Raw genomic sequence first — 14,460 nt, forward strand, 5'->3', positions numbered from 1 at the left:
TATGCTGTGCGCTTCTGTGCTGAGTTCTGACATGTGTCTCAGTTAAGACGGAGGCTGTGCGTCTGTGCTGAGTTCTGAACGTGTCTCAGTTAGAGACGAGCTGTGCGTCTGTGCTGAGTTCTGACACGTGTCTCAGTTAGAGACGGAGGCTGTGCGTCTGTGCTGAGTCTACAGTGTCTCAGTTAGAGACGGAGGCTGTGCGTCTTGTGCTGAGTTCTGACACGTGTCTCAGTTAGAGACGGAGGCTGTGCGTCTGTGCTGAGTTCTGACATGTGTCTCAGTTAGAGACGGAGGCTGTGCGTCTGTGCTGAGTTCTGACATGTGTCTCAGTTAGAGACGGAGGCTGTGCGTCTGTGCTGAGTTCTGACATGTGTCTCATTAGAGACGGAGGCTGTGCGTCTGTTCTGAGTTCTGACATGTGTCTCAGTTAGAACGGAGGCTGTGCGTCTGTGCTGAGTTCTGACACGTGTCTCAGAGACGGAGCTGTGCGTCTGTGCTGGTTCTGACATGTGTCTCAGTTAGAGACGGAGGCTGTGCGTCTGTGCTGAGTTCTGACATGTGTCTCAGTTAGAGACGGAGGCTGTGCGTCTGTTGCTGAGTTCTGACATGTGTCTCATGTTAGAGACGGAGGCTGTGCGTCTGTGCTGAGTTCTGACATGTGCTCTCAGAGACGGAGGCTGTGCGTCTGTGCTGAGTTCTGACATGTGTTCTCAGTTAGAGACGGAGGCTGTGCGTCGTTGCTGAGTTCTGAACATGTGTCTCAGTTAGAGACGGAGGCTTGCGTCTGTGCTGAGTTCTGACACGTGTCTCAGTTAGAGACGGAGCTGTGCCGTCTGTGCTCACGTTCTGACAGCGTGTCTCAGTTTTAAGACGAGGCTGTGGTCTGTGCTGATGCTGACACGTGTCTCAGTTAGAGACGGAGGCTGTGCATGAATGCAGCACCTGTAGTGTTACCATGAAGATAGAACTCTAGAGGTTAATTACTGCTAATTACACAGGCCTGAAGAGATCCGCCTGCAGGAAGTAGTCACAATGTTAGGAATAGGAAGTGTTGAGAGCAAAAGCACTGGATCTGTGAGGAGTAAGAGGAAACCTCTAAAGTACGGTCCTGTCCTCCAGTGTGTGACTCACCCCGGGCAGCAGGCCCTCTGGGGGGACGGGGGAGATGGCCTCTCCATCGGGGCCACGGGCACACAGGCTCGGGGACATGGTGGGGGACTCATCTATGAAGGGCATGGTCTCTGAACCGTCCTGACTCTTACGATCCTCTGCTGTGTCACCGTCATACCCGTCTGTGTTATAGTTGAAGTCTGGAGGAGAGATASAGACAGGGGTTAGTATTAGGGATGCACGATATCTCGGTGGAAATATCGGAATCGTCCGATATTAGCCAGATGTTACCCTAACRGAGTTGCACAGTAATAGCGTCACTGCTATTAGCTTCACAACATACATACTATGGAACGCTGTTTGGGTCTTTGCGTGTCAAAAAAGATACAGTAGCACTGTCAAAGCTGTACATAAAAGCCTGCAAACAAGCAAACACTGGCCACAAACGATGTGTTTACAATACTGCGTTGGTAATAAAGCATAATTTGTTCGCCAGCAACTTCTGGTGTAGCTAGCTTTAGCTTGGTACCTAGTTAGCACCAATACAACCAGCCTGAAAACAATGACCAGTAGAAGCTGCAGTCATTTTCATTATTCTTAGCAATGATTTAGGAATCCTTGTGACTAAGTATTAGCTAGGTTGCCACTTGTTGTTCGCCTATTGAAATTGCACTTCAGTTCATGAAAATAAATAGCTAGCCAGCTACTTAACCCTGTTGCACAAAGCTAACGTTATAAGCAGCCAGCTAGCTTCATCTGGCTAGTGAGGTTGTGAAAATAGCCACAATAAGGATTTGGCACAATAGTGGAATTTGCGGTTTACCTTCAAAATAACAGTATGTCATTGACAGTGATGCAAATAGTAGAATTATGCCATACTTTTATTTTGAAGGCTAACCGCAAAGTCCACTATTGTGGCTAGCGTCACATARATGGGTCCGACCACCATTAATCTAAGAAGAACTGTCTTGTAAATGAGGGTTATTTTAGATGACACCTAGCTACATAGTTACCTAGCTAACAATAGCTACTGAAACAGATTGTGTCGTTTTGCTATGTTTTTGGGGAAGAACATGGTTTGCTCCCATGAGCTAGCTAGCTTTTTTTATGACAAGCATTGTAGGTGCGCAAAACAACTTCGCCAGCATCATAGCATACGTATCGATGAATCGTTGTGACATATGAAATACGAGAGAGGGTAATCAACGTGTAATAACTACGTAAAAAACGTATGAACGCGTTAAATTATTATTTGATGCGCAGTCATATTTAGGTCCTGATTGGTCAAATAGTGTTATTTGACATGTCAAATAGTGTTATTTGTATTTTCAAGTATTGTGGTGGCAGCATCATGTTATGGGTATGCTTGTCACCAGCAGGGACTGGGGAGTTTGTCAAGATCAAAAGAAATAGGAAATGCATCGCCGAGTTTGTCCCCACAGTGAAGGTTCGTTGCTTCAAAAGCCCTGTATTTAGACTGAGGTTGGCACTAAACTGAAGGACTGGGCAACCCGCACTAAGGGCTATCCCAGCCAACCCCGAGGCTACGGCTGAGGACACAAACAAGAAGTCCCTCTACGAACTCCACAGAGTCATCAAACAAGCATAATGACAATATAAGAACAAGGTGGAATCCTATAACACAGGCTCCGACGCAGGTGGCAGGGGCTACTGTCCAAAGGAAGACCCAGCCGTGATCTTCCCAACGATGCCTCTCTAACTCAATGCATTTCATGCATGCTTCGACAATAACAGAGAACTCTTAGGCTACCTGCCACAATGACTACAGCCCTGTAGCTCTCATATCTGTAATCAGGAAGTGCTTTGATGGCACAAATCAACTCCATCATCCCAGACCCACTCCAATTTGCATACCGCTCCAACAGATCCATAGACGATGCAATCTCTATCGCTGACMTCACCCACCTAGATGAGAGGAATACCCATGTGAGAATGCTGTTCATTGACTACAGCTCAGCGTTCAACACCATAGTCCCCTCCAGCTCATTACTAATCTAAGGACCCTGGGACTAAACACCTCCCTCTGCAACTGGATCCTGGACTTCCTGATGGGCCGACCCCAGCTGGTGAGGGTAGGCAACATTTCCTCCGCCATGCTGACCCTCAACACGGGGGCCCSTTGTACACACGGGGGTGTGTGCATGGCCCTAAGAGCTTCGACTTCTTCGGTCTCCAAATCACTAAGGACTTTAAATAGTACTACTGCACTGTTGGGAAAGTGCAAGCAAGAAATATATTTCACTGTATTAGTGCATGTGACAATAACAACTTGAAACATGAAAGGAACAACAACCAGGTAAAAAGTTGAGGAAAACCCACCTCAGTCTTCTGAAAACCTAACCCTGGAATCGAGTTGTATTTTTTGGCAGAACAATTACACACATTTGAATTCTAAAGACACACCAGAATGGCTTTCCAAGAGGTGTTGAATGTTCCTGAGTGGTCCAGAGACAAGGTTTGAATATTGCTGAATATATTAAAACTGTCAGTGACGCCAGTCTGGAATATGTTGTGATATGCCTGTAGCGTATATCATGTTCAACAAGATACAGAAATATTGGCCTAAACAAAAAATAGATATTTTCAATATTCATGTAAATATTTTTTTAATATTAAAAAGTTAATGTTACAAAATAAAAGTTTAATTAAAATACTACTCATATTACAGAGCAAGCAGTAAAGCTTCATATGATACCAATCTTTGATTTGTAGCACCTACAAATGAAACATTAAAGGAAACTTAAAAGAACCCTAGGTGAGGCCAAAATGTAATAAATATGCTTTTGATTATTTTTTTTCTTTATGCTTTTAGATACAAAATGTCAAATATGTCAACAATCCTTTCTCCAAAGGACTACTCTATGTGAAAATCCCCAAAAATCGGTATTTTTTTGTCTGGATTTCGTGAGCAGAAAGACGGTCTCCATAGACCACACAGAGCAGCAGCTTTGAACGCATCTAGCTGTGATACCACTGACAAATGACTCCTAATTGAAAAATAAAAGGGGTATCACACAGAATCTGAAATCCCCAGTGGGATATAGGCCTAGATAGACAATAGAGCCCTAATTTGAAGCAGACCCAGAGTGGCGGGGGGACCAACCCATCTGTCAATCACTGACACAGATGCTAACACACAGCCACTAGACCACCCAYCTGTCACTCAACTTCCACATACACACAGGGGCTTGCCTGTGTTGCCATGCAACGCGTCATGCCATCTGTTTTGCTGGGTGACAGGGACTTGAGAGCCAGCTGACTGGGCACAGGGCTATATACCTACTCTAACAGCAACCATATGGCTTATTCAAACCACAAACCTTCTCTAGATGACTGTTCGTTTAGATTCACATGCAGCCCTTTTTATGCCATTGTGTAAATCTTGTTTCAGCATCATTGATTTTTTATAAAAACGTGAGACCAGTAGCCTATGTCGTCATTACCAGTACAGGAAATCTAAATATTGACATTGTGGTGTATGGTAGATCAAATTGGAAAAGGAATATCACATATGATGGGGGGTGGGATTGACTTGTGTAAACACGACAGTCACACAAAAACTAAACACCTTTCTGAAGGTTTTAACCTCGATGTTGTTATTATGTGCCCGTTTCAGACTCCTCATCAGAATGCCTGATTTAAGAATGGATTTAGGTCACTGTGGATCAAAGCATCTGCTAGAGCTAGACGACTAAAATACAAAATGTAGACTTGAACCCATTCAATCCAATCTCATGAGAGTATTTATTTATTATGTGATGCATAATCCTATCGTCATGCTGCGTGGCTACAGTCTAAATTCTTTATTGCATATCCCAAAGGTTCTCTTCCCTTATATTATCTGCAGAGGCACAGAGCCCTGAATGCTTGAGTGAGAAAATCCCCATATCATCAGACAGATCTACTTGAAGGAGAATGGATTTAGGCCTATAAGACGAATAGAAAGCCAAACAATCGTGTAAAATAGTCAAATTATAATAGTGAACCCAGGGTTGCAAAAACTCTGGTAACTGTCCCAAAATTCCAGTGGGAAGATTCACAGATTAAGCTGAAAATGGCACCTCCCCTCATGGTGCAACTATCCAGTGTGAGGGGTTTGAGAGGGGATGAGGGCAGTGCAGACTGGGAGGGGGTTTGAGAGGGGATGAGGGCAGTGCAGACTGGGGAGGGGTTTGAGAGGGGATGAGGGCAGTGCAGACTGGGGAGGGGTTTGAGAGGGGATGAGCGCAGTGCAGACTGGGGAGGGGTTTGAGAGGGGATGAGCGCAGTGCAGACTGGGAAGGCCCTCCGTTCTAATACGTGGAATACGGTGAATGTAGGCTAGCAAGAGGGCCTCTGCTCTCACTCTGCTCTCACTACACTGCCTGCAGCTCTCCAACACACAGACACCACACACACACACACACAACAGGAGGTTGGTGGCACATTAATTGGGGAGGATGGGCTCCTGGTAATGACTGGCAAAGGATTCTGGAATGGTATCAATTACAGCCTCCACTGACACTGGCCTTTACTGTCGGTCTCCACTGCTCTCCGTTTATAGGTTTGCTGGTCTGTCTGTTTCTGTGTTCCCGTTTTCATGTTCTTTGCGCGGACCTGTGTGTGTTCCTATCTGTGTGTACCTGTTTCTGCACGTGTTCGTCTATGTGAATATTAATGTTTGCTAATGGATTAGTCAGTGTGAATACCTTGTGTCTGAGTGTTTTAGAGTACCTTAAAGACTTCATTCTCTAATGGGGCAGATCATGTATCCTACTTCAGTTCTAATGGTCAGAAGTCATGGTATCCTACTTCAGTTTCTAATGCAGAGTCATGTTATCCTACTTCAGTTCTCTAATGGCAGAGTCATGTTATCCTACTTCAGTTCTCTAATGGTCAGAGTCATGTTATCCTACTTCAGTTCTCTAATGTCAGAGTCATGTTATCCTACTTCAGTTCTCTAATGGTCAGAGTCATGTTATCCTACTTCAGTTCTCTAATGTCAGAGTCATGTTATCCTACTTCAGTTCTCTAATGGTCAGAGTCATGTTATCCCCTTCAGTTCTCTAATGGTCAGAGTCATGTATCCTACTTCAGTTCTCTAATGGTCAGAGTCATGTTTATCCTACTTCATTCTCTTAATGTCAGAGTCATGTTATCCTACTTCAGTTCTCTAATGGTCAGAGTCATGTTATCCTACTTCAGTTCTCTAATGGTCAGAGACATGAGAGTCAAACTAAGACCATGAGATCCTGGTCTTACTGATGCCTCGGTGAACACTTACTGTTGTTTTCTCAAACATTAGATCTGCTGTCTACTCCAACAGAACACTGAGGCATGCATGAGAGTGGTCAAAGACTCCAGCCACCCTAGTCATGGACTTCTCTCTGCTACCGCACGRCAAGCGGTACCGGAGCGCCAAGTCCAGGTCCAAAAGGCTTCTTAACAGCTTCTACCCCCAAGCCATAAGACTCCTGAACAACTCTCCTTCCAGACTCATATCAAACATCTCCAATCCAAAATCAACAAAATAGCTTCCAATACTCTACTCAGCAAACTGGATGCAGTCAATCACAGTGCCATCCGTTTTGTCACCAAAACCATCCACCACTGTGACCTGTATGCTCTAGTCGGCTGGCCTCGCTACATATTCGTCGCCAGACCCACTGCTCCAGGTCATCTATAAGTCTTGGCTGGAGGTAAAGCCCTTATCTCAGCTCACTGGTCACGATAACAACACCCACCCGTAGCACGCGCTCCAGCAGGTATATCTCACTGGTCATCCCCAAAGCCAACACCTCCTTGGCCGCCTTTCCTTCCAGTTCTCTGCTGCCAGTGACTGGAACGAATTGCAAAAATCTCTGAAGCTGGAGACTTATATCTCCCTCTCTAACTTTAAGCATCAGCTGTCAGAGCAGCTGTATAGTCCATCTGTAAATAGCCCACCCAATCTACCTACCTCATCCTCATAATGTTTTTATTTACTTTTCTGCTCTTTTGCACACCAGTATCACTACTTGCACATCATCATCATCTGCACATCTATCAATCCAGTGTTAATCTGCTAAATTGTAATTACTTCACTACTATGGCCTATTTATTGCCTACCTCCACACGCCATTTGCACACACTGTATATAGACTTTCTTTTTTTCCTTATTGTGTTATTGACTGTACGCTTGTTTATTCCATGTGTAACTCTGTGTTGTTGTTTGTGTCGCACTGCTTTGCATTATCTTGGCCAGGTCGCAGTTGTAAATGAGAACTTGTTCTCAACTGGCCTACCTGGTTAAATAAAGGTGAAAGTAAAATAATAAAATAAAAACTATGGAGGGTTTTCCACTGACTTCCTCAGTGCCTCCGGTAGGGAACCACCACCAGCAGTGAATTACAACAGTGACTGTTCTGTAAATGATAGATTGAAAGTGGTACTATAAGAAACATGCTGTTATTCACACAGCAGGATGTTACACACTGATTAATGGTCAATGTAGGTGATTTAAGGGGAGTGTTAACAAACAAAGGATGATTGGATATCAAGCTAAGTTCTGTAATTYCTTTAGTGTATTGTGGCGTTCCATCACCGTTGCAGCCAGACGTAAAACCTCTCCTGACCCTAAAGCGCTGAGCTCAGGGCTGCTTTGAATAGCCAACAGTTAGTCTTTGTGTGATATTGTTACGCTCTCACTAAATCACTTTCACTGTTGGTTCTTCCTGAGGTAGCTGGAGTTGTAGGCTGTTTAGGAAAATAAACAAGGGACTGAATGGAGTATGTTCATACTGGATGACACACACACACGACATCAGTGGTATCAGAAAAATACCTACAGAGGTAGAGCAAGTAGATGTGTGGAGTTCAGAGGTCACTCATTTATAATGCATGACAGTCCTCTTAATCTAATTAATGTCCTATCTTTGTTCTCAGATGAAATGAATGCAGCAGCATATGTGTGTGCCTGATTGCGTGCTCCATTCATGAGGGCCCTAGAGGTTAGGGGAGGAGGGGAGAAGCCTGTAGTTCCATCAATGTGATCCCTGCTAATGGGCTGATAAACACAGCAACATGATTACAGGTGTTATACTGCCTGATGAAGACATGAAAGGGATCAAATACTCTACAGCCTCACACTGTGGGCCAGCCTAGTCGCTTTTCCCTAGATAGGCCTACTTCATGTAATTCTGAAAGGATCAGATGGCAATGAGCAATATGGTATTAACTCCATCTTGCTCTCTAATAGGGGGTAGGGGTTAGGAGCTAGAGAGTAGGGACAAGGGGCACATTTGGAAGTCAAGCAGTAGTCTCCCTCAGCACCAAGGCAGTGTTGTAACACACTTAGTCCTAACGCTACTGTAGAACTCTGTGACAGAGTCTGCCATGTCTCGAATTTAAAAGCCCAGGACATTCAGTACACTTTGTTCTAAATGCACAAATAAAGCATTTATATCATAAGATATGTGTTTAAGTGCCGCTGTGCTGAAGGTGACTGACTGGAGATTCATTTATAAAAACATTTAACCTTTATTATCTAGGCAAGTCAGTTATGAACAAATTCTTATTGACAATGACGGCCTACCCCGGCCAGACCATAACGATGCTGGGCCAATTGTGTGCCGTCCTACGGGTCTCCCAATCACGGCCGGTTGTGATACAGCCTGGAATTGAACCAGGGTCTGGAGTGACGCCTCTAGCACTGAGATGCAGTGCCTTAGACAGCTGCGCCACTCGTGAGTTGTGCGGACTGCAATTCAGATGATGTATTCTGTCCCCATTCCCTGCCTCAGTACCATCTGTCAAGGACTGTTGCAGTTACACCCGTCACTTTACTAAGATATCCAACACCCCAGAGGAGTAGGAAATATAGAAACATTAAAGAGAGAGATGATAGAAGACAATTACAAGAGAACAGTATTTTAGCCTTGGAAGATAACTTTTGAGGGATATATCACAGTACTTGCACTGATGTACCACTGCAAATACATCACTGTCCTCTTCCCTTCTAAGTGTTGATGCGTGTTGTTTAACCAGCGGTTACATTGAAGGGTAGTGAACCCTTGGTCTGCAGACTCAACACGCTCCTCTCCATCGCTCTCCTTTCCTCCCCTGCTGTCACTTTCTAACATTCCCCCAACCTCTCCTGATGGACAGCTCCCCAACGCTCCCACCTCCCTGACACAGCCAATCACAGGCCGTCTCCATGGCGAGGGCAAAGGCTGTCATGACAACGCGCCACAGTCGTTTGTGCTTCCCTGAATGAGAATGTGTCAGAGGCAAGCTTCAGACCGAGATGAGACTATTTATACAATGTTAATATTGAGAACGTTTAGGAAGGAAAGGCCACAGCTTGAGTCAATAACTAGTCTCAGCAGGCATCAATCAGCCTGTGGCTTTCTAGTGAGATTTATCATACAAAGCAACCTGAAGCGCGCGCACACACACACACACACACACACACACACACACACACACACACACACAGAGTGTAAACAGCTGTGGTCTGAAGTTACAGTCAGTGAGCTCATCAGCCAGAGTTAGCGCCATAGCAACTACACACACTGTGTGAGGGTGTGAGTCAACCAATAAGAAATCAATTCCCTTCCCTGCGTTGCCTAAATACCAAAACCATACCTGCATAATTGCAGTCATTTCAGTAACTGCAGGGCATATCTTCACTCTGTTCACTGGCTCTTTATTAGTTGATNNAGCTAAATTAGACCTAGCTACATTGTTTCCTATTACTGCCACTTGCCCCAATTATGGGAAACAAACCATCAAAGGAGTTTACCCAGAGAGAATAAAAGACCTGGGCCTTTTCTAGAGAATATATTCTCGAGGTCCATCTAAAATGCGGCCTGACAGAGAATGCATTTCACACTCTGCCTCTCTCTCTCTCTCTCTCTCTCTCACCTTCACACAAGGCTTATCTATACTGTTAATGGTGTCTGCCTCCACTGATTGAACTGACACACACCTCTGTTGGGCTGAAGGAATGGCATGACAGCTGTCATTAAATCAGATAAATGTTTTGCTAATGTCATTTGAAGGATAATTGGTGAACTGGGATGGACATGATTTGAGTGGGAACCACTGCTCGAGGCTGTTAAACTGTGGGTCGAGCCCCCTCACCCCCCTGGTTCGAGTCCAGGTTCTCTCGCAGCCGGCCGCGACCAGGAGACCCATGGGGCAAAGCACAATTGGCCCAGCGTCGTCCGGGTTATGGGGAGGGTTTGGCCGGCAGGGATGTCCTTGTCCCATCGCGCTCTACTGACTCCTGTAGCGGGCTGGGCGCAGTGCAGTTTTCCTCCGACACATTGGTGCGACTGGCTTACGGGTTAAGTGGGCATTGTGTCAAGAAGCAGTGCGGCTTGTTTGGGTTGTGTTTCGGAGGACGCACGGCTCTCGACCTTCGCCTCTCCCAAGTCCGAATGGGAGTTGCAGTGATGAGACAAGACTAACTACCAATTGGATATCACAAAAATGGAGAGAAAAAGGGTCAACAATTTTTATTTAATTTAAAAATATATATATATATTTTTTTTTTAACTTACTAGTAGAATGCACAAGGTGCAATTTCGAATGTATAGAACTGCAAGAAAAAAAATACTTTAAGTGCAAAATGTTCTTTGCACACCATAAGTGTAGATTTGCACACCATAAGTGTAGATTTGCAGGAATTAATTAAATAATTAAACCTGCTAAATTCTCTCCACTAACAAGAAGGGTGTGAACAGTTTGTCATGAACAGTCCTTGTGCCCATAGAAAGACAGGGGACGCGTGATGTTCCCCAATGCTGGGCCCGAGTGAAAATGTTTGGGAACCCCTGGCCTAGAGAGAGGGGGAGAGGAGAGAGGGAGACAGACGGAGACCGACAGAGACACACGGCAGATAGATGTAGTTAGGGCTGGCCCTTTAGGTTGTGGAGAACACGTATCACCCCTTTCCCTGGCGGCAGCTGAGACAGACCAGTTGTAAATAGGTGTGAAAACGCTGACTGATGGGCTGTCTGATGAGCCAACCAGGAGCTGGAATGGTTTTCACTGCACTACCACTCATGAANACCAGTTGTAAATAGGTGTGAAAACGCTGACTGATGGGCTGTCTGATGAGCCAACCAGGAGCTGGAATGGTTTTCACTGCACTACCACTCATGAAGACACAATCGGCGCAAGACCAGAGACAAAATGGCTGGTATGAACCGCTACTCCGTCACTTCTTTAACTCGAGCACAACAGTGAGCGTATGATAGTGATACACAGCAGGTGTTTGTCATCCCACTCCACACAGTYGTGACACTGGAATTGAACCCCTCTGTGAGAGGCTCTCTGGGTTGTGGCTGTGTAGTGGCGTGGTGAGGATGGGTGAGTGGACCAGAGACACTGCTAATGCATACATCACACAGCTCCCCACAGGCTGCTGCAGTGTGACAGGGTGATCCATCTCACACACACACCAAACAAGCAAGTACACAGAAGATGGGGAAGATCTGATGCACAGCACCTCCATCAATGACAACACTTCATCTCAGAGATTCTAAAGGCCAGTGAAGATGGAAAGCAGTTTACAACACACATGCTACATTTCAACTGACAAAGAAAAATGTCTGTTACTGTACATCAAATATTGTCTATCATGTCATAGCTCATGTTGACAGCTAATTACCCCTAGTGTTATCCTTGTTTCATAACTTTTAGACATGACATTGGCTTCCAGACTTGCATGTTCTGTGTGGGCCATCAGCAGTGGTGTGTGTTGTGTGATGCTATAGGAGATATTCATGACCAATACGTGTCAGAGAAGAGCAGAGTTAAAATAGCAGCGAGTCCCCAGGGAAACTGACATTTCCAAAAAGTACACACACACAGAGAGAGACAGAGAGAGAGAGAGAGACAGAGAGAGAGACACACAGAGAAGAGAGAGAGAGACACATTTCATTTTAATTTAATTAAATTTAAACAATTAGACGCAACCAAATCATGGAGAAAACAAAAAGATAATTACTTGAACACATTGGCAAAGAATTAACAAAGAAACAGAGCAAACTAGAATGCTATTTGGCCCTAAACAGAGAGTACAAAGTGGGAGAACCGTGACCATGTGACTGACCCAAACTTAGGAAAGCTTTGACTATGTACAGACTCAGTGAGCATAGCCTTGCTATTTGAGAAAGGCCGCCCTAGGCAGAGACATGGCTCTCAAGCAGAAAGACAGGCTATGTGCACACTGCCCACAAAATGAGGTGGAAACTGAGCTGCACTTCCTAACCTCCCTGCCAATGTATGACATATTAGAGAGAAATATTCCCATCAGATTACACAGATCCACAAAGAATTTGAAAACAAATCCAATTTTGATAAACTCCCATATCTACTGGGAGAAATTCCACAGTGTGCCATCACAGCAGCGCAAAAATTTGTGACTGTTTGCACAAGAAAAGGGCACCAGTGAAGAACACACCCATTGTAAATACAACCATATTTATGCTTATTTATTTTTAACTTGTGTGCTTTAACCATTTGTACATTGGTTACAACTGTATATATATATAAGTATAACATTTGTATGTCTTTATTTGTTTTGAAACTTCTGTATGTGTAATGTTTACTGTTAATTTGTATTGTTTATTTCCCTTTTGTATAATATCTACCTCACTTGCGTTTGGAATGTTAACGACGTTTCCCATGCCAATAAAGCCCCTTGAACTGATTGAGAGAGAGAGAGAGAGCTCCTGATATATTTGATTTTCTTTTTGGTTTTAGAATGAGATACACATCTTAATCGAAGAAGAATTCCAGACAAGAGTAATGGAACAACAACTCTATTCATTAAGAATAGAAGAAGAAAAAATACTTTGCGCCTAGTTAAGAAGTTTTGAGTCTAGCTAGCTAGCACACAAAGGACCTAGCCAGCAGACTAACAGGCTAGCCGAAGAAACGAGCTAGAAAAAACCTAGCAAGGGCAGTTAATACAACTACATCAAACGACCAACATGAGTGAGTAAACCAAAAAGTAGCACGGACTAACTGCAAACTATCTTCAGTTTTTGTGTGAGGATTTTTCACTCTTTTGTGCTGGTTTTTGAACTAAAGTAGGCGCGAACAGCAGACACAATCTGTTGGCCATGGAACGGGGCAGCAGAACAGCGCAGCAGCGCGGTTAGTAGCAGAGCGCAACAAACACATGTCCCACTCCCCTCAGCGCAGATCCTTCCCTACACAAAAAGGCCAAAAATGACACAATGAGGAAAGCTTTTAACAGAAACTACTAGAGGAGAGGCCAGAAACCCTTTTTGCAGACCTCTACAAAAAGGTGACGTGAGTAATCTCATCTTCCTACATGACAGCCAAATCGCATGGCGCTCAGCAGTCTGCTCTCACTAACCCCATGCATATGAAGAGAAGAGGATCTTGTAATGGGTGGAAACTGATTAATCAAAGAGACAGATGCCCCTGACAGCACCATGATAACAATCACCTCTACAAGACTGGAACTGTCATGGGTGCAAGGTACATTAGGCTGTTTGAAACAGACTTTCAGACCATTAAGGAGAGTAGCAGAGAGAGAGGACAACACTGTGGCACATGCCCATCCACAAGGACAAACTCCACCAGCACAACTTCACACCTACACTCCCACACCAAAAAGGCCAATCCAGCACCTCTCTTCCACAATAGGTGGAGGACACGCCCCAGGAGAGAGCAGGCGACCCCTTTTCTCGACACAAAGACTGAGAAAGGTTGTGGTGCCACAACACCGCAGTGCCATGGATTGCTGAGTAAGGCCATCTCGGGTCGCCAACCACATAATCATACATACCGATGCAACGACCTGCTGCTCAGCAGGGAGAGGGTGGCGACTTCACTACGGGGAGTGATTGAGAAGGCTCCGCATCTTCCCCAACACAAGATCATAGTGTCAACCCTTCTACAGAGGAGGGCCTTCCACCCTGCCACAATCCAAAAGAATAAACGCCAGCCCTAATCCCGGGACTGTGCCTGCGACCCAATGTAAACCTGGCACCATCCCACCCTCGATCTGGACTGGGTCTCTATGACCAATGTTCACCTGTTACAGGGGACGAGTCCCCATCCTTGCCAAGACTCAAAGGACGTCGGCTTTAAACCGCAGCCCGACCGTCTCCAACAGGAACAGCGGAGCAACGTCCACCCCGCCGAGATCACGAGACACCATCCCGGACCAGCACCGCTGGGACCGCCCCAGCCACGAGCCAACTCACCAGCCAACCTCGTCAAGGATGCTCACACACACAGCCCAGCGGCAGCACAGACACCCAGCCGCAGCTCAGAGACCACCAGACGAGGCTCGCCACCCTCGCACCGGATGGCCCCGCACGC

The 14,460-nt window shown here is 45.3% G+C and overlaps 1 protein-coding gene across 5 annotated transcripts in view; it reads right to left on the minus strand.

The window, feature by feature from the left end:
- The window catches only part of LOC111950127 (active breakpoint cluster region-related protein), a 237,659-nt gene that overhangs the window by 157,603 nt on the left and 65,596 nt on the right, over positions 1–14,460 (minus strand). For 4 of the 5 annotated variants that reach the window (XM_023967508.2, XM_070434431.1, XM_070434432.1 and 1 more), the window contains exon 2: positions 1,132–1,310. In XM_023967508.2, the coding sequence (XP_023823276.2) occupies positions 1,132–1,310 (179 nt within the window). Of the gene's footprint in view, positions 1–1,127; positions 1,311–14,460 lie in introns of all 5 variants that reach the window. The other variant, XM_023967509.2, reaches the window with a different exon arrangement.

The sequence above is a fragment of the Salvelinus sp. IW2-2015 genome, linkage group LG23 (genome assembly GCF_002910315.2).
Source record: "Salvelinus sp. IW2-2015 linkage group LG23, ASM291031v2, whole genome shotgun sequence".
NCBI lineage: Eukaryota > Metazoa > Chordata > Actinopteri > Salmoniformes > Salmonidae > Salvelinus > Salvelinus sp. IW2-2015.